At 42.2% G+C, this 20112-nt stretch overlaps 1 protein-coding gene across 1 annotated transcript; it reads right to left on the reverse strand.

Moving 5' to 3' along the window:
• Window positions 1-214: 214 nt before the first annotated feature.
• Window positions 215-19708, reverse strand: erbb3a (erb-b2 receptor tyrosine kinase 3a). The gene is made up of 29 exons (XM_086117113.1): window positions 19388-19708; window positions 13449-13606; window positions 12546-12732; window positions 10732-10857; window positions 9887-9952; window positions 9694-9812; window positions 9080-9221; window positions 8874-8987; window positions 8486-8603; window positions 8330-8403; window positions 8147-8237; window positions 7999-8016; window positions 7620-7837; window positions 7209-7341; window positions 7011-7104; window positions 6633-6787; window positions 6508-6561; window positions 6276-6417; window positions 4948-5067; window positions 4782-4880; window positions 4435-4620; window positions 4188-4343; window positions 4012-4087; window positions 2868-3014; window positions 2657-2754; window positions 2358-2558; window positions 2082-2150; window positions 1468-1729; window positions 215-1281 (listed from the first exon to the last, which is right to left on the reverse strand). The coding sequence occupies exons 1-29, from the start codon at window positions 19494-19496 to the stop codon at window positions 500-502; spliced, it is 4314 nt and encodes a 1437-aa protein (XP_085973239.1). The 5' UTR covers window positions 19497-19708; the 3' UTR covers window positions 215-499.
• Between the last annotated feature and the right edge of the window lie 404 nt (window positions 19709-20112).

Below are 20112 nucleotides of genomic sequence, written 5' to 3' on the forward strand. Positions count from 1 at the left end.
ATAGGCAGCAGGTGTGCAGGCGACAGAAGTGAACGCGTGCCACCTGCTGCCGAATACGGATCATGACAAGAAGGAACTCAATTACCGGTAGTTCTATTTGGCACTGAAAAACAGAAACACCGAGATCCATTGTATTCATTCAGTTCCTTTATTTAAGCAGCAGACGGACTGTGTAAGCCTTGTAGTTTAAAAATGAAGTCAACATGACTCAGACAACATATAAAAACTTTTTATTTTTAGTAGAAAATATACAAAGAAAAACAATTTTGTTCATGTCAAATTGTAAACAAAAATACTGGATATAGCTTGTTATGTGTTCATTTTTTTCTTCAGTGCTTGTATAAAATATCTGTAAATGCCCCACTGGTAATCCTGAATACAGTATTGTACATTAATAATATTTCTCGCTCAGTTGAAGTGGGCTACATTTTAGCTTTTGATATAATGTTCTGTCAAGTCCTTCATCAATAGAAATAAGCAACGCGCGGATGAGCCTTCTTCATGTGGGCACTGCTTTGGGCTTCAGGAACATCCTGCTGTGCCAGTAGTCGGGATTGTCAAAGGATCGGTCTCCACGTACAGGATCTCCGACATCAACTCCAGCTCGCACTTTTACATAAGGGTCAATGCCCAAATGATGAGCCGTGGTGCCACTTTTCTCTCCCTCGCCGCCTGTTTGCATGTTCTGGTACACTGCTGCGTCTGCAGGCTTCAGTGCGGTGAAGCAGTCCATGTCCTCGTATTCATAAGCCCTGCCCTCATCCCTATCCTGGATCTTTAGCTCCTTGTTCTCCCGAAGAGCTTGTCTCAGCTTCGGCTGCCTGTTAGTGTAATGATAATTACTGTCTTCCACGTACTCCTCTTCTTCCTCTTTCTCTTCTTCTTCTGCCATCCCAACAGTTATGGGAGGAGGAGGAGGAGGACCAGGAGGAGGAGGAGGGTCATGGGCCGGAGGATCATCATCCTTCTCACTACACCTGATATCCATGTATTCATATTTAACCTCTTGAGAATCAAGCTGTTTGGAGCTGTGATTATTCCTGATGAATGGCGTGATATCGCCCGAGCTGGCCATCATCTTCGATGAGAGGGAGGATGCTCGCTTCTTGTTGGGCTTCAGACACTGGCCGCTGTCCTTGAGGTGGCTGTTGATTCGGGGCGAGAGACGCGTCTGCTTGTTCATGTACTCGTATTCCTCGTCGTTCAGGTTGTACAAGAGCCCGGACGAGTGTGACTTGCCCATCCCGCTGGGAATGACTCGAGATGGACTCAGCAAGGTTTCTGTGAAGAAAGAGGAACAGTTATTCACTTTGTCATAATTTCTCACTTGGCTCAGAGGTGGACTGGTCACCAAGTTACACACACACACACACACAGCCATTCACTTCAAATGATATATCAAAATACAAATTTATTGTTATTGTAAAGTCCCCTCTATTATTTCTACGAAAACAGCAAATAAATCACCTCTTTCCGGGCTATCTCCAGGCAGCACATAACCGTTTTGGTCCTCTTCATCCATCTCTGGGGTTGGCGTCTCAGGGGGCCCGCCAGACAAGCTGTCTCTCTGCGACATATAGGCGCTGTCCTGCCTCTGACGTCCACGCTTTGGGCTCCCAGTCAGACATGTGTCCTCGACCATCTCCAGTTCGGTGGCGGTGCCGCCGCCCTCCGAACTCTCGGATACAGTGCGAGCAGAGTTGAGTCGAGAACGTGACTGCCACGGAGCCTGAAATATTGTGAATACTGCAATATTAGAAGGTCATTTTGATCACTTTTATTATTTAATCTAAGGATGATTATGAACATACTTCATTTAGTGGCCCACTTCCAGTATTTTGTGTTTTGAAGTGTTGCAATGTTTTATGGTAACACTTCCATGTGCATTGTAATGGGTGCCGTTTTGGTTTAGTTTAGTTGACATTTCTCAAGCTTGTTAAAAAATAAATAAATAAAGGAGAAGACCACATTTGGGCACCCACCTCTAATCTACAGTAATACAAAGTAGCTCCCATATTGGAGGGTTTACCCAGTGTACTGGTACAAGACAAATAACTTTGCTCAAAAGCAAATGTTCTTACCTGTCCGGGGTTGTCAACACCTGATGTCATTGGCAGATAACCAGCACCACCTGGTGAACTCAGAACCACCTTAAGAGACACACGTTGTATTTAGATACAGGACGTTACATTTGAATATGTGCAGGGTGTTCGGAAAGCCACTGTGCATTTAGAATTTTACTCAATGACATTTGTGGGCTGCTGAAATGTATTTCAACATGGCTGTTCAGAACAAAGACAAATGCACAGTGACTTTCCCAATGCCCCGTATTTTAAAACGAGATGGGAATGAATTACTCTGTGAGAATCCAGCCTGGAGAGACCATTGAAGCTCCTCGACTTAGTAGGAGACAGGTAGTGGGAGGGCGGGTTGAGGTCGTCAATTGATATTCGCTCCGCCTGGTCCTCCAGCTCAAATTCAAGATCCTCCATGTCATCTAGGTCTGCACTACGTTGGGTGACCTCATCAGGGGGCCCATCAGGCTGGCTGCAGTCCTCCTGTTGACGGCAAATAAAAGTAGTGACATAAAGAACATGACCACGCCCACCTGCGAGCTGTTCCGAAATCTAGCGACACAGACGATGTGCTGTCTCACCTTTATCACCAGGTAGCGAGGAGGATCTCGCGCCATTCTGGTAAATTCATTGGCGAGCTCTTTGAACGTGGGACGGACGTTCTCATCAATCATCCAACCTGTAAGGTTGTTGTCACATTTCACAATATCAAATACAATTCCGTTACGAATACGGTATATTGAGTAGGATGTAATTATGAGCAGAAACAATAGTTGAAGATCACAAACTCACACTTGACCATGACCATGTACACGTCAATTGTGCAAATAGGGGGCTGGGATAGTCGCTCCCCCTTTTCCAACAGATCCGGAACTTCCTGCGGGCGCATGGTTGAGTACGGCTCCATTCCGTGCGACATCATCTCCCATATTGTTACGCCTACCGATGAAAGGCAGGTTTAACGTGGCATCAAAAGAGCACAGCAAAAGGCTGTTCTTAACAACATTCAACATACAGTATCGCCTTTTACCTCCAAAATCATCACTTTTCTGGAGTCACCGAAAAACGCCATGTTCGTTCAACCATTAATATTGCCTCATCCTAGAGAATGAGCCATTTTCAACACTTGGAATTGATCAATAATATCATACCCACATGTGTGGATTGACTAATAATATTTTAGGTTTGTGGAGGGAAAAAATATATCCAAGTCATCAAATTGTGGCATAGTAGGTAGCGGCCTGACACAAGTGATATGTTGCAGGATAGAGAACAATATATTCAGTCACAATTGAACATTCCCTCACTGTAAAATGCAAATAGTCCAGTCACATCCATTTAATCCAATTGTTTTACGTCTTGCTCCATGATCTATGCAGAACAGAAGTGTGTAAAGTAAGGCCCTGCACATCCCGCTCTGTATTTTAATCCCGCCCACGAAGAATCTAGTCACAAGTCCTTTATTCTTATCACAATTTGGTCGTGTTTTCCTGAAATTGGTTAATCAAAATGTATCGAAAAGCCAGGCCAGGGTAGCTGTTTATGTTGGCTTGTGGTGTCATCTTCGAAGAAGCTATTCATTGAAAGATGCCTCTCAACACGACTGAAGTGGACGATTACGAAAAAACATGACAGTTGATGATACTTTGTCGCACACTGAGCGATTGAGTACTGCATGTCGACCACAGCACTGCAGCGGTAAAACTGTAGTGTTGTATCATGTGTTGACGTTCCAAATACAAGATGTGTTCGAGCGTTATTATTTTTATGAACCACAAAAACATGATGTCTTTGTCAAAGAAGCAACAAATAGAGCAAACGCGACAATTGAGAAGTCACATGTACATGAGAATTATAATATTGTTGAGTATTATTGTAAAACAGTATATATGCTATATTGTATTGGTACAGCAAATGGAATGAAAACACGACTCACCATAACTCCAGACATCACTTTGATGAGTGTATCTGCGAAACAGGATGCTCTCCAAGGCCATCCACTTGATTGGTGTCTAGAAACAAATTTCAAGTACCGGTATTCAGTTAACAACGCATATTTAATCCAATTATTTTTATCTGACTGAAAGTCAACGTTTCAGCCAGTATACGAACCTTGATTTCATTGTAAAAATACTTTTTGTCATCAGGGTACAGTAGGTCGGCGATGCCGTAGTCGGAGATTTGGACGGTGTAGTTTTTCTTCAACAGCACATTTCTGGCAGCCAGATTCCTGTGGACCATCCTGTTCTCCTCCAGGTAATACATACCCTGAGTCAAGGAGAATACTGTATCATGAGTACACCGTCCTGTCTCGTCTTGCATAGGGAAGTGTTGCTCAGTCAGGCCATTTGACTTTTACCTTTGCGATCTGCACACACCAGTTGAGGAGCCTCTGGGGACTGAGCTTGTTCTTGTTGCTCCTGACGTGCTCCAGCAGGGAGCCTTGGTTGTTGAGTTGGGTGATGACCTGCAGGTTGGCGCCGGGACAAATACCGAGGATCCGGACTACATTGATGTGGTCCAAGCTTCCCATCACCATCATGTGCTGCGGTTGACATTGAGAACTCGTCACTATTGCTGACCGTTACGTTTTTTGATTAAAAAAAAAAAAATCTTGCTGCCAAATCAATTTGATCATTGAAATCAATTTATCGCCCAGCCCCCAGCTATACTCTTTTTGAAATGAGCGGTGTTTTGCTTTCTCACATCTGTCATTTCGAAGAATGTCTGCCGCCCTGTGCGATCATGAATCGTTTTTATGGCAACGGGAAGCTTAACTGTGTCTCCTTCGGGGATCCAAATGCCCTGTGAAATGCAGAAAGACTTCAGCGTGCTTTTCATCGGTAGCAAGGGGTGGCACAATCTTCACTACCTTATGAACTGATCCAAACACGCCGTGACCCAGCAGCTTGATCTTACGCAACTCAGTGGACTTCAAAATCCGAGCGTGGACTTTGGGCCCCTTCTCACCAGGATCCAGTGGCTCAAAACCCTGAGAGCACACAGCAAACAAAGTGTGTTTCAAACCTAGAAGGTCTTAGTTGGCGACGACCACGATGAATCCCACCGGGCATCCTCCAATTGTTTATAAAAATCAAAAAAAGATGATCAAATAAAAATACAAGATGTACACTACTCACAAATTTTAGTGATACAGTATTTGGCTCTCATGGGGAAATTTCAGGATAATCATCAAAGAAAATATAACCTGGTGAACTTAATTTGAGTTTCTCCAAACCTTTGACGTCAAACTGTTCATGTTTTGATAATTTTGGCACAATTTGATGTTCTCTAACAAGGATCTTTATGGAAAAATTCACAACAGGTGTTTGCTCCAAGAAAATTTCCCAAGAATTCAAATTCTATTCCTTTCTGTGACTCTTTTAGTCTCTCTGTTGCAACCTGCTTTTGACACACATCCCTTTTCAGGACATCCTGTTTGAAGCTTGGCAATGTCAAGATACTGTTGATCAATCGTTGTTTTGGTCTCATGATGTCGAAATGAACAACAGTAAGAGAGCAGTGGTTCTTAAACTTTTTACTCCAAGTACCACCACATCAAATGCTTGCTCTCTCCACCATGACTGACGTTAAAGTTGCATACTGGGCCGAAGTGTTCATGTACAATGTGACCTAAGCACCGCTGGATCTATTTAAATATTTCTTAAAAGTTACCTACTTCTGTAATTCTGTTATTTCTTTTTATACCACTAGAGGGAGCCCGCGTAACCCAATTGGTAGTGTACCACACTGAGAATGAGCGACTATTGAAGAGTCTCATGTCATGTTTAACTCCCAATTTCAGCTGAAACAACAAATGTACTGGTCCATTCATGGCTCAACCACCTGTTATTAATTTTGCCGCTCAGCGTCTTAATAGAGAACCGAAGAAAAATACTGAAACAGTGAAAAGTTTGACATGTACATTCAAAAATTTAGAGAAGGTCAAATTAAGTTCAACACTTATGCACTTCAGGTTTATCCTGAAATTTCCTCCGGAAAATCCCTAACTTTTTGTGTGTAATGTATATTTATTTGGCTTCTGTTGCGATATGAACTACAGTTTCAAACACAAAATTTGATTATGATCCATCTGCAGCGCCGGACTAATGACTCTAAATCCAATATAGTTGCCGGAATCCCGCATAATAAACCCATCAGGAGAACATAGCTACTACCTAACTGAAACTAAAGACTCACCTCTCCACTGGCCATGTACCTCCTCATAGCTCGTTTGCGGCGGATGGCGAGCCCTCTGCGGTACAAAACGCTCAGCACGAAAATAGAGAAGCTGGCAAACAGAATGGCGATAACTCCCAGTGCTATGCCTGTGGTTGCTTGTCTTGAAACACAAAAATAGAGAATGGAGATTTCACATTGCGGAAACGTAAAAGATGAACGTGAATGCTGCCGAATGAGAGGAGAATCCTACCCAGAAATGTATCTGGAAGACCCAATACAGCCTCCAGTTCCTGGACCAAAGCACCTAGAGAGCAATCATATTTCAGCTAAATGCAGAACACATAGAGTTCACACAGTCCCACAGGTTTGCCTTACCCTTGAGTACAGTTGATGTGACACGGCTCACAGCGGCCTTGCTTGTTCGGGTACTTAAAGATGACCCCCTCACCTCCCATCACACCCTCCGGACATGAGGAGACACAATGTGGGCCGTCCTGCCGGTTGGCACATGCTACACACTTGTCTGCTCCCTGCACATATGAATGAATGAATGGATAGACTCAGTTTGAATATAACGTAAATATAGAAATAGAAAAAGAAATGTAAAACTATAATTAACAAATGCAGTATATTGGACTGGGAAAAAAAGTTGAAGGCATGATGACATTTTTAAAAAATAGATTCAGTCATTATTCTTTTACCAAGAGAGGAAGCCTGGGTACCACAGTTGAGCATTTTTGTGAGCATTCATACCGGGCCTGTGCAGGTCTGCTTTCCTTCCTGGACTTTACACTCAGAGTGGCAGGGCATACATTCTCCTGATGCATCTGCAAACTCATGTGTCTCCCTACATTCACATAGAAATAATCAAAATGTTTCCACAGACCACAGATGACAAAATAAGCAATGTCGGGTCGGCAGGACCCGATGAATGAATGGATGGAAACTGACCCTGTCACAAACATGCACTCTGGCACACAAGTTCCTCCTCTGCTGTACATTTTGCAGGAGAGACACTGATCCGGGCCTGGACCCCAGCAGCCCTCCGAGGAGCAAAGGGGGTCGCAAACGTGGCCCATCTCAACTGTACCGAAATGCAAAGAGACATAAATTTAATCAAAACTGTGCCAATAGGCTGTACGAGGAAATGCTAAACAACCGGTGGGCAAATTTCTGTCGCATTTCATTTTTTTAAACAGGCAGATGAGCCCAAATGTAAAAGAGGTGGGCTCAATTAATACAAGAAGTATTACAGGACTATTGTAATAATGTAAATATTCGGTGACCCGGTTTGAAGGGCGCAGGAGGCCGTACGTGGCCCCTGAGCCATATTTTGCCAAACATTGACCCAAACCAACTCACCGCACTCATTTCTTGGCCGGTTTTCCTTAATGTCAATGTACTTCTGCCGTCGCTGCGGACGTGAACTGCTGGTCAAGATACGTGTCCAGTTGACAGTGTCATGGTAGCACAGCTTCTTGTTTCCTGTGATGTAGACGCTTCCATCGTTTATCCTTTGAAGCGATCGTAAGCCCAGAGAGGTCAAAGACGGGATCTTCATCACCAGCAGAGAGTAGCCCCTGAAAAATAATGACAACATGATGCAAGATACGAGAAAACGCTGTCAGATTTGATGATTCCGAGGTCAAATGTTTAACAAGATCCATAAAAAAACAAAACATTAAATTCCAAATGAGATTAAGACACCGAAAAATGTGGGTACATGAAAATATTACGATACCTTCTTGAGCTCACGCCTCTAAATGGTTTTAAGGGATAGAGGAGGGAAAAAAAGAAAACACAAACTGATTACAATGTGCGTCATTTGATATTACATATACAGTTATCTCATCCAAAGGGAATAAAAACATAGCTGGAAAAAAAATCACCGGTAAAGTGTTCTGCCTTGAATGGTTTGCAGGTTGGAGAACACGGATAGGTCCGTCATATTTTCAGGCCACGACTGGATACTGAGGATGTCTGAAAATGTTACATTGTGTGCATTCAGTGGTCATATCGAAGAAAAATGAACACAATCGCTGAAGGATCTTGAGATCTGAACAAACACAAACCTGTAATCTCTCGCACCGTGTTGAAAATCTTCAGTTTTTCTGGATCAAGGGCTGGGATGTTGTTGTAATCGTCACTTTGATTGGCGGAAAAGACACAAATGTCATTTCAAATCACGCAGATAAGGACACAAACAGTGGCGCGGAGAGTCTTGTTACCCATGGATCCCGGTCACCAGGAAGTGAAGACTGCCCTGGATCTTTGTGCAGTTAATAAAACTGTCGATGTTAAGAGCATCCACCGTCTGTCGGTTCTGAGTTCCTGTACCGCGGCAAGCTGCAAGGAACGATCTCAATTTAGGAATATGTAGATGTTGAAAACGTAAACACGTAAATACAGACGTCTAAATTAAACAGATTTAATACAATGCAAATGCTTGGTGGACCAGATGAATGAATGGAGCGATTTTTTGATTCCATGATTTTGTGCTTCAGATCTTCTCATGGATCCATTATTGGACATTTAATAGAACAGCACTTTTGAATGCAAAAATGTCAAGTTGTATTTACATCAGAGTCATTCTATGACATTCAGTGCACTGTATACCTTTAGGACAGAGGCCTCCACAGAGCTCACACCTTTTCACCCCGTTTTTCTCCACCTCCATTTTATGGGTGGGACAGTTGCTTACGCATGAGCTGCCATCCACCACAAAGTTTGCTATATGGATAAAAACATACAACATGTCAGCTTAAGAAACAAACGGCACGAATGCATTGACAATAATAGACCGGTGATTGCTTGAGACTCACTGGGACACTGGGACACACAGATGGAGCCATACTGGTACTTGGCATCGGGGTTGGGTTCCAATTTGAAGGTGTGCTTGTTGTAGATCACTGTCTGAGGACACTGAGGGACGCAGGAACCCGAATTGTTGAAGTTCCGACAAGCCTGTGAAATGGGACGGATGTCCGCAGTTAGTCATTTGCACTGTAAAGATTTCAAATATTAAGGGTTAGCTTCAACTAAAATGTGTGAATTAGTGGAAAAAAAAGAAAAAAAAGAAATGAGCTCTTCCATGTCATGAAAACGGTTGAAATCAGTGGTAGGATTGATAAATTTGTTTTCCTGTCACCATATCGTCTTCTTCGCTTCATTGGGATCACTCCCCGTAATTTTCCTTCCAATGTGCCGAGAATTTTGTTTTGCTCATTTATAATATCTTCCTGAATGATGTAAAAAGATGGAATAGTCCATTGAATGAGAAGAGAGGGGGTGACCTCATCAAGTAATTTTTAGCATTTAATAGATATTTGGTGGACCTTCAAAATCTCAGGTTTGTCTCATATGAAGTTCACCTCTGTGGACAGGCAACAATTGTTTTTGTCTGCTCATTAATTTGACATCGACCATAACGACTTACAAAGCAGTCAGTGTCGAGGGGTCCAGTGCAGCCTCCAGCACATTCATTGTGACAACACTCGCTCGGGTTCCTGCCAAAACAGCGGCCATTGCACTGGGGGGCGCACACCGTCTTTGTCACTGGAGCATATTTGAGGCAATATGTCAGTCAAACAACCAGAAATAAAAAGTAACGAGACGCTGTTGTCACTCACAGATCTGACACGTGTCGTTTCCGGGACCCCAACATGGCACGTCCTCGCATGCTTCACTGCAAGGCTCTGACACATACAGAGGCATTGAGGCATGAGAGAAAGTAAAATGGCTTAACTTCTTTTATCACTAAAAAGCACATTTAACTACAGTATGTTCCTGCTAAGATGATGTCAGTTAAAACTCCCTGTGAGGCCTTTGTGATGTTTCAAGTCAGAGATTTGGGCTGACACCAAAATTCATCAAATTCTTCACACTGTTGCATTTTGTACTATTCCCTTTATGTGCACAACGCAAACGTTTTAATAATATGCCATAATTAACGAACTGTGTTCTCTTGAACATACAGCGGCATAAAAAGTCTACACACCCCTATTCAAATGCCAGATTATTATGATAACAAAAAAAATTACATCAAGATTTCTAAGATCATTTCATAAGATTTTCCACCATTAATTGGACCGGCAACTTTTGAACTGGAAAGAAAAGCAAACTTTTCAAAAGGGGGAATAAAAATAGCTTGCACCCCTGTTACAACGGAGGTGTAATCAAAGGGCCTCTGATTAACGCCAAATAAAGTTCAGTTGTTCAGTTCTGAAATGTTTTATCTTGGTGTCATTTTTTAATATCACAAAAGAACAAGGGTATGTAGACTTTTGTAGACACTGTAGCTTTTGTAGACACTGCAGTCTTACTTCACCCCCTGGGAGAGTCAGCCACTGACTTGAAATTGAGGAACAAACCTTTCTGTAGACATCAGCACATCATCTTATTTTTTTACCGCCATGACAAACCTCTTCTACAGGTAAACAGCAGATGATTGTATTTGGGAGTACTCTTCACTCACTTTCAGGTCCATTGTCCTCCAATGTAATAGGCGCTGCCCCGTCCTTTACAATATCCTGCCAGATGACCTGTGGAGCGTAGCTCAGGTACTTATTTTGGATGATCTTGACTCCTCCCTCCAGTATTTCTGTGGGTGGCAGACATTGCATGTAAATGATGAGACACAAATACCGAGACGCTACATGCCCATGACTCAATTATATCAGCCTCAGACATTATTAGAGATTACAGCACTGGAAAACACACTATCATGGGCAAGGGCTCATGTTTCACACGCAGTTGAAAGGCTTACACGAGGTATTGCTGTGACCTCACCAAATCCAATAAACACTACACACACACGTACGAGTGCTGTTCAACGACAGGTATGCTGAAGGCGTGGCAATGTGTGGAGCTCCAACAAGCAGCCTCTTATCTGGACGGCCGCCCACACTTGCTGTAGGCATACTATACTTTAACGGACATACTCTTTACTACACACCAAAACATACTTTTTCAACTCACACCTATCCACTCAAATGTATACTGTTCACTTACAGGTACAGTACTCTTAAACACACACTGAAATGCAGTACATACGTTACACTTAAACGTAAACTAAAAATTGTAGAGTACGCTGAAATCTACAATGAAACATCTACACTCTAACAGAGTCTTAACGGATGCACTTAAACTCATCAACTAAAACACAGGTGTCAAACTCGAGGCCCAGGGGCCAGATCTGGCCTGCCACATCATTTTATGTGGCCCGCGAAAGCAAATCAAAGTTGTCAACTTTCATGATGCTTACTAAAATCTCAACCAAAATTTCAAATTCTCATTTGTAATAAATAAGACTGATACTGTCAGCATTTTCTTGTGAACAAACCCCTCATTACAGAAACTTAAACAATAGGTGAATAAACCATTATTCTTGACTTCTTTATATGGTTCCAGTCATAACGGCCCTCCAAGGGAAATTGTAACTAAAATCTGGCCCCCGACAAAAATTAGTTTGACACCCCTGCACTGAAACATATACATTATGAAATATATAGACTATCATACACCTTCATACACGTTGTATACTGTACTGTGTATTCTAACATAACATTCAGGGGAATTAGCAGTGAAAAAAAAAATATTTATTTTTTTTCAAAAAGAAACTGAGCAAGTGCCTTCTGGCAGCTGGCGTATTTTTGATATTTAATTTTACATTCCAAAAATACAACTTCAAACCGATAACATTGACAGTTATAAAAACACTGTTACAAAAAAGTCATGCTTCCAACGTAGCAGCCATAGCTAATGTCAGCATATTTACAGTGCAAATGCTGTCTTAATGTTGTCATCGCTGCTTTTAGCGTCCTTTGTGACTAGCTATCACAACTATGCACCTTCCTCATCGCATGCCATCATCAAGAGTCATGTTTGAGAATCACGCTCGCGCACGTCAGTAAGCTTTGAATCGAGGGCGGGCGGGACTAGTGAAGTGAGGCGACATTCAAATCTTGCTAGCGGTGCAACACGCACTCAAACATACACTACACCCTCAAACATAAACTGTGTGTTCTAACATAGTCAAAAACACACCAAAAGATCCACTCTAAAATACTCTTTACACGTTTACATATATAGTACACTGAAACATGTAAAGTGTAACATGAACCAAACGTTTTCTTCGTAATGAAGGCCATGCTAATTAGGCACATCCAACAAGACATGTAGATGTAATAACTCTGCTCCTGATGCTCACATTTCATTTAAAATCTCGATATATGTTGTGGACACACTGTAGGTTCCCCCGCCAAACAACAAAGTGATTTTTTGGAGTACCTGTGAGGTGTGTAAGGCCCAGTTCCTGCAGGCCATGCTGGCCTTCCTTCTGGTAGTTGACCATCACAGCCAAGGCATACTGGTCCTCGTACAAGGTGGTGCCCCTGATGACACGAAGGTGGTCCAGCGGCAAGCGGCTGAACTCGTTGATGGCAAACAGGATGTAGCCTGTCACCTCCCTGATTGACTGCATGGGATTTAATGGGTAATATTTATGAATTTGGTTGGCATTGGGCTCTAAAGAAATCAAACGCTGAGGCATTCACTGACATTCTATGGTTACAACATTAGGTACATGTGCACAAAATAAAGTGAGTGTCCAAAGTCCGGTCCGGGGGTCCATTTGTGGCTTGCTTCATATTTCTTATTGGTCCGCACTATATTCTAATAGTATGATTTGAACAGGCCGCATCGAAGGGTTATGAAGAAAAGATAAAATCTTGAAAGATAGCAGATTTTAAACCATACGTTTATATAAATGTAAAAACTGTTAATTGAACCCCTTTGGGGTAATGATATATTTAAAAATCTTGGAAATTCATAAATCTAAGAAGTGTGATTTTTGTCATGTTGCATATATTTACAGTCCAACAATTATCCATCCATCCATTTTTACTCATACTCCTCAATGGCAAGTTAGCAACTAAATCCATAATTCCTGCAACAAAGTCAGACAGCTCTACTAATACACCCATTCAATTTTCAATCTTATCAATAGCTTTCTTTGCAGATTGGCTGGGAGAAATTACCTGGCCATACTATTCAATATATACTAAACTATGAACTACACCTCACTGACAGTGCCCTTCACAACAAACCATGGCTATCTTTGTGAGTGTTATTTACAGACATAATTGTATTGTGCAGGTGTCCAATTGGTGTTTTTCCTTTTCAGTGGCTCACCTGCAGGAAGGAGAAATCTCTGGTGTGTTCCATCATGGTGATCTCAAGGTTTCCCATGACGATCTCACAGCCAGTGTACCTCTCCCGCATCAAGTTATACTGGATCTCGGAATTTCCCGTTGTGCTCAGATCATTTTGGGTGCCGCTACAAACTACCACTGGGGAGAAATAGAAAAATGAAGACTAAAGATGACAAATAGTTCTCTTCAATTCCAAAGTTGACCACAAACAATTATGTCATTGTTGGTTGCACTTTTGGTCACGAGCTACGATTTTCTTTACGATTGCAACAAAGGAGCAATGACAAAAAGTGTGATACATTTCCATTTTTATTTTAACAGTTGTAATGGTTAAGTGACATTAAGAAAAGTCATTGTCAGTTTTTTTTTGTCTTCTGTTAATGCATATATTCGACACAAAAAATATTACCCAATAAAATACATTGGTTTGAGATATCCATCTATTATCGGACCAGTTAGTCAGTAAGTCCAAATGAGGGAAATAAGCAAAAGCTGCATGCACGTGCAGTATGAATGGATTTGTTGCAATAAGGACTGTATATAAGGGGTGCGGCTGTGACAAGAAAACACAACACAAGGCCTTGCCTATGTGTTGATGGGGTTGAGGGGTTCATTCATTCATTGAATCCCAACACGTGGCTGCTGTCCAAATGTCAAGGCAGCACAGAGGACACAAACTGTCTGATGATAACTCCTCATTTGAGGTCTCTTTTTATATGGCATCAGTTAATGTGAATCGTTTTCCTTGAGAAGATTCAATCGCGATCCAGTGTGATATGGAAAGCGGCAGACACTAATGTACTGTAAACAGCATCACTCGGCAAGCACTTTCCTCTTTGCCTTTCATTAAGGCTAAGGATTAAAATATTTATTCCCGTGTGAGCAACGTACATGCCCTATGGGTCCGTAAAGTTATGATAAGTGTCCATTTATTGTGTTGATCTAAAACTTGGGGTTGTCCCTTCATACCACCAAACAATGTGCTTAGTTTCAACTTATCATCTTTTTTTACATTGTGCCCCAGACATTGAAAAACAAAATATTCAACCTGTTTTGACGAAGTAAGGAGCAAAGAGCACAGATATCAATTTGTAAATACAGGGAGTGTAATGGAAAGTTTCATTGCGTAACCCACAACAATTTTGTTCATCACTTGGCACTACTTAGATATTTCCAGAGCGACTCCGGTTTGTCTGATTAAGAACAATAGCGAAAGGTGGAGGTGTGAAACCAACTGTTTGCGTTTTCCCTTCGAGGAACTAATTGTCTGAGTCTTGATGCATCCGACTCATTTACAATGTGGTCACCCACCTTCTAGTATCTCCATGTCTCCATGTGGAATTGTCTGATATCTTTTACGAAGATAATAAACAGCGTTACTTTGTCTTCAAGAATTTATTTATCTTGTTTGGAACAAATATGTTCTTTTCACAGCAGAAGTACAAATCAAATGTTGCCAGAAAAATAAATACACTCTTAAAACTGCTTTGTCAAAAGTAACCCCAAATTGGGTGAAATAGTCAACCCAGTGCTGGGCCCAAAAAAAGACTGAACTAATAATAATAGTAATTTGGCTGCCATCATTTTCTGAGAAGTCACCGCAAAATTAATTGATCCAACCTTGGGTAAAAGTAAGCCAATGTGCTCAAAATCCACAGCTACCCAGCGAGTTGGTTCAGAGAACAACCCAGCATTTTTGCCAAGTAAGAAAGCTACCGTAAAAAAAATATATATATACCTGTATATATATATATATTTAAGCACCGTCATGAATTCTTTTAATTTATTACTTCACTGAACTCTCCAAATGGACGCACATGTAAAGAGTAGCAGCAGCAGCGTTGCAGATAAATACAATGAGCACCATGCAAACAATGCACAGACTGCAACTGGGGGAGGCTGAAAATGTCAACAGGCTGAGTGGGTTGTTTTTTTTTTTAATCAAAGGACGACTTTCAGCACTGGCAGATGGATGGCGGGCGAGAAAGAAAGGAATGGGGTGGAGGGATGAGAGTCAACACGCACACAGATAAACAATGGCCTCCTTTTTCAAAAATGTAGAAATTGTTAGCACATCAGTGTCGCACAGCCGACCTCTGTGCACCAGTGCTGACACTCGACTCTCTGTCGGATCAGTCCATCGCTAACCTTAGCGGGCCTGTGGACGTCCCGAAAAAAGGGATGTCATTGTCCTCAGAATTGCACTGTAAACCAACACACCGCAGATCGGGTTTGCGCATTGTCATGACCGAGATTGCACTTTTGAGAGAAAAGCAGGAAGGAGTAGAGCTACATAAGTGGAGGAACGTGATGACAGCCCGGGAAAATCGCTTGAGACAATGAGCGAGGTAAACAGAAACTTGGCACGGAGCGACGAGAGATTACTGCTCGATGAGCAAGTTCACATGCACAGACACCTGAGCGCAGGCGCCGTTTCGCGCCGTGCTGTCACACAGTGAGCACAAACAAACGGAAATTCTCAGCGATCATCGGGACTTGTAATTGAAGCAGGTCAATTAATGCTGACAGTTACGAAGCTGCACACAGTTTGACAACAGGAGCAACAACAATTTGCCTTAATTAATCATTGTTGACCTGAAATAGCTTGTAGTAAGTAGCCTGTGCTTAATTTGAGATCTCGAGATAAACACAATACATAATCTACAAGGTGTGTGAGTAAGGTTCCTGGGCTGTTTTTCAATTTATTGTGTTGTATTTATCGATTAGAAGTGTTTTTTTTATCCAATTATTTACTGGAAATATCACTTTCATGTTACTAATAGACGACATGCTTGTACAAATCCTGGTTAGGTCACCATAGGAACTCACTCCGTTGTAAACCAAAGACCTCCTGCATTAAAAAACATGACTCTAGTTTCAACTAAGGGAGGGGGCCCACATTGTGTTTTCTCACAGAGGGCCATTATGACTGTGAAAACCATATAAATGAACTCGATAATTACCTCATCATTTCATTTCATATGCGCATGTGATTTGATATAGGTCTACTTTACCTGGAAAATCAATGTGATATTTTGGTATGCAGTATTGTCCATTTTATGTTATGAAGGAATTTGGTGAAATGTAAGTGCTTGTGAAACTGTTTGAATTTGCTTTTCGGTCCAAAGTAAAAGCATACATTTAGTAAGAAACGTTAGCTTATGTAGCCACAGAAAATAATATTGTGCCTTGAATTTGACACCTCTGCACTAAGGCAGTTCACCTCACTGCAGTCTGATTTGTTTGCCTAGAGTTGTGCAGCGTGGCAACATACGACAAGCGTAATTTGCCAGTCAACTGAACGAAAAAATACAAATCCAAATATGTGTAAATGCTCGCCCTCGCAACCTGCTGCTAGTTGATTTGGAGTTTTCCTTCCATTCTGTCATGTACGTAGCACACAAAGGCACAGGTGGCGGATGAAGAGAAACGAGGTTTATGAGAAATCTGCTGTCGAGAAAAAAAAAAGTAATACAGTACATCAAAGCACATCAGTACGAGTTTCCAGATATACTCGTGCAAACCTAAATAGACCACAGACAACTGGCACCAACATGATGCTCTACTTTAAGTATTATTGTACTGTGTGCCGTTTTGTTGTTCAGGAAGACATGTCTTGGATTCATGACGTATGGAAACTCAAGCACAAAACAATTAACTGCACCTAACTAAGTGCACATCATTAGAACCGAAAATATAAACAACACACAAATACAATCTGCCAAGGTGAGGCAGTTGTTCTTTCCATTCCCAAGGGAACACAGGAGTAGCTCTTTTTTGGGCACCAGTCAATGGAGATTTTTGTGCCTAACTCTCACCGTACACTAGCATTTACTTAACTAAACGCTTGGTTCTCTCTGTCATTGATTAAATTAATGTCCCCATCCACTATTTAATGAACGAGTTTATATATAGTGGATTAAAGTGAACTACAATTCCCATACGAGTGTTAGACCAATTATTTCTTCTGTCTCGCTATACGCTAATAGTGAAAAAAAAATCACTGAAAGCTCATGTATGGAATTCATTGACAAAGACAAACACGCATGACATTTCCGCCACAATGCAGGTGAGCTGGACCCTTTTCCAGGTGACTTTGGGCGTGAGGTAGAGTCCACCCTGGACCGGTCACCAGCCAATCAACGGGCACATACTTTATAAAATTTAGAGTCTTCGAACAAGCTAACATGGAAAAGTTGAGATGAAAACCGAGAACCTCGGAATTGGGAGGCACACCTGCTAACCACGAGGTCACTGTGCTGTCATAAAGCAAGATATGAGAAATAAAACGAACTGCCTTCTCGTAAATACTTTTGCCAGCTTCATACACAAGTTCAAAACATCCATCCATCCATTTTCTGACCCACTTTATCCTCACAAGGTTGGCGGGGGGTGCTGGAGCCTATCCCAGCCGTCTTCGGGCAGTAGGCGGGGGACACCCTGAACCGGTTGCCAACTAATCGCAGGGCACACAGAGACGAGCAACCATCCGCGCTCACACTCACACCTGGGGACAATTTTGAGTGTTCATTCAGCCTGCGATGCATGGTTTTGGAATGTGGGAGGAAACCGGAGTACCCGGAGAAAACCCACGCAGGCAGGGGGAAGAACTTGCAAACTCCACACAGGAAGGCTGGAGCTGGAGTCGAACCCGGTACCTCTGTACTGTGAGGTCAACGTGCTAAGCACTCAGGTTCAAAACAGTGATCATTAAAAAAAAAAAAAAGGTCTTTCACAGCAGGCCTGTTTACTGCACAGTAAATTCCAGTTTAACAACAGACCAAGAGAACTGTGGCCTCAATGGCATTAACCTTCAGATGTATTTAAATGATGTGAGTTCCTCTGTTGTCATTGTTTTTTTTTTAAACACGAAGGGGAGGTCACACACGAGAGGCATTGTTGTTGTTCCTTGACATTTGAACATCAGCTGCCACGTTCTGATGATGAGATGATGAATGTTGTTTTGACCACATTGTTTTTCTCAGTCCCGGGCGCCACTGTTGTCTGAAGCAGCCGGTGACAGTAACAAGTAGGTGGGGTCAAAGTTCACAGAGTCTCTCTTGGATTCAAATCACAACAACACTCTCAGTGGTGCTGACGTATCGTGGAGCTGATTTGGTGTGATACAATGTATCACTTGTGCCATCTGAGTTTGTTGTGATGTTCTTTGTAGAGCAAGTTACATTAAGTTCAAAAGTGTCAAGTGAGAAACAAATAGATATTTTAAAGTTGCCCCTAAACACAATTGATGGCATTCGGTTCTTTATCTTGTTCAATAGTTATAAACTTGAAAAAAAAAAGTCTTATAGCAAAAAAATTCATATAATTTATTACATCACGCATTCTATAAATGTTGATTCATTTATTTTTTATATTAAAATGAAAAATGAAAGTCAACAGAAAAAATAGCAATATAAAAGGAAAGTCATGTTTCTTTTATATCTTCTGTTCGATCTATCTATCTATCTATCTAGCTAGCTAGCTAGTAATCTGTTACCTGGCCTGTTACTCAAATTGTTCCACAAATGTATGAAATGAATGCAAATTGTTTTCATTCCCAAGGTGTTGAAACTAAAACAAAACATGGAGAAGCGCTGTGCATTTTCGGAGTGTGTTGAAATGAGTTGAGCAACTCTATGCGTGTTCCAGAATCTTGAAAGAGTGACAGGTGAGATAAGCGTCGCCCCACAGAGTTGTGGGAGAGGTGCAGGTGACTCATTGCAAACAGGTTTTGAAATTTGCAGAGCAGGTTGTGATTGTGCGGCGGGACAGGTGTTCCCCCCCCCCCCCCCCCGCCCTCCACCCAGACAAAGTACATCACATCACAAAGCTAATATACGACAAAAACCTAAACTTGGTTATCTGCTGACTACTCGTGTGCTTGTGTGTGTGTGTGTGTGTGTGTGTGTTCGACCTTACCTCCTTGTGTCTGGGCACTGCAGAGTTGCAGAACTAAGCAGGGCTGCAGCAAAAGCAGCAGGACACGCCGCACCTGTTGGCCCTTCCTCACAAGCGTGGTCATCCTCATTCAAAACGTCTCGGCGTTCCGAAGCAGCATTACCATCCCATGAAACAAAAAGGCCCCAAAAGTTCATTTAGCGCATCAACAGAAGTAGATCCCGTCACGATGGTAGTAGAGCCCGTCACAACTACTAGATCCAGCCTGAATCGTGCTGTCTCCAGCTCATAGTGTGAAGTGGAAATGAGTGCAGCAGTGATTGGAGCTTCGCTGGAGGCCAATCACAGACTGGAGTGCCTTTTTACTCCCTTGCTCTGATTTGAATGGGAGGGACCAGTGTGAACAAAGCACACACACACACGTAGGCACACAACAGCTTGCAAAACTGGAAACCTTGCAAACACCTTGGAGGACACGAATGAATTGGAACAGGAGTGGAACATGTGAATGTTGTGCATCAGAAATTAGAGGTTCAAAACATCCATCCATCCATCCATTTTCCGATCCGCTTTATCCTCACATGGGTCGCGGGGGGTGCTGGAGCCTATTCCAGCCGTCTTCGGGCAGTAGTCGGGGGACACCCTGAACCGGTTGCCAGCCAATCGCAGGGCACACAGAGATGAACAACCATCCGCACTCACACTCACACCTAGGGACAATGTAGAGTGTTCCATTGACCTGCCAG

This window comes from Hippocampus guttulatus, chromosome 8 (genome assembly GCF_054856545.1).
Source record: "Hippocampus guttulatus isolate MCC_2025c chromosome 8, RoL_Hgut_1.0, whole genome shotgun sequence".
Lineage (NCBI taxonomy): Eukaryota > Metazoa > Chordata > Actinopteri > Syngnathiformes > Syngnathidae > Hippocampus > Hippocampus guttulatus.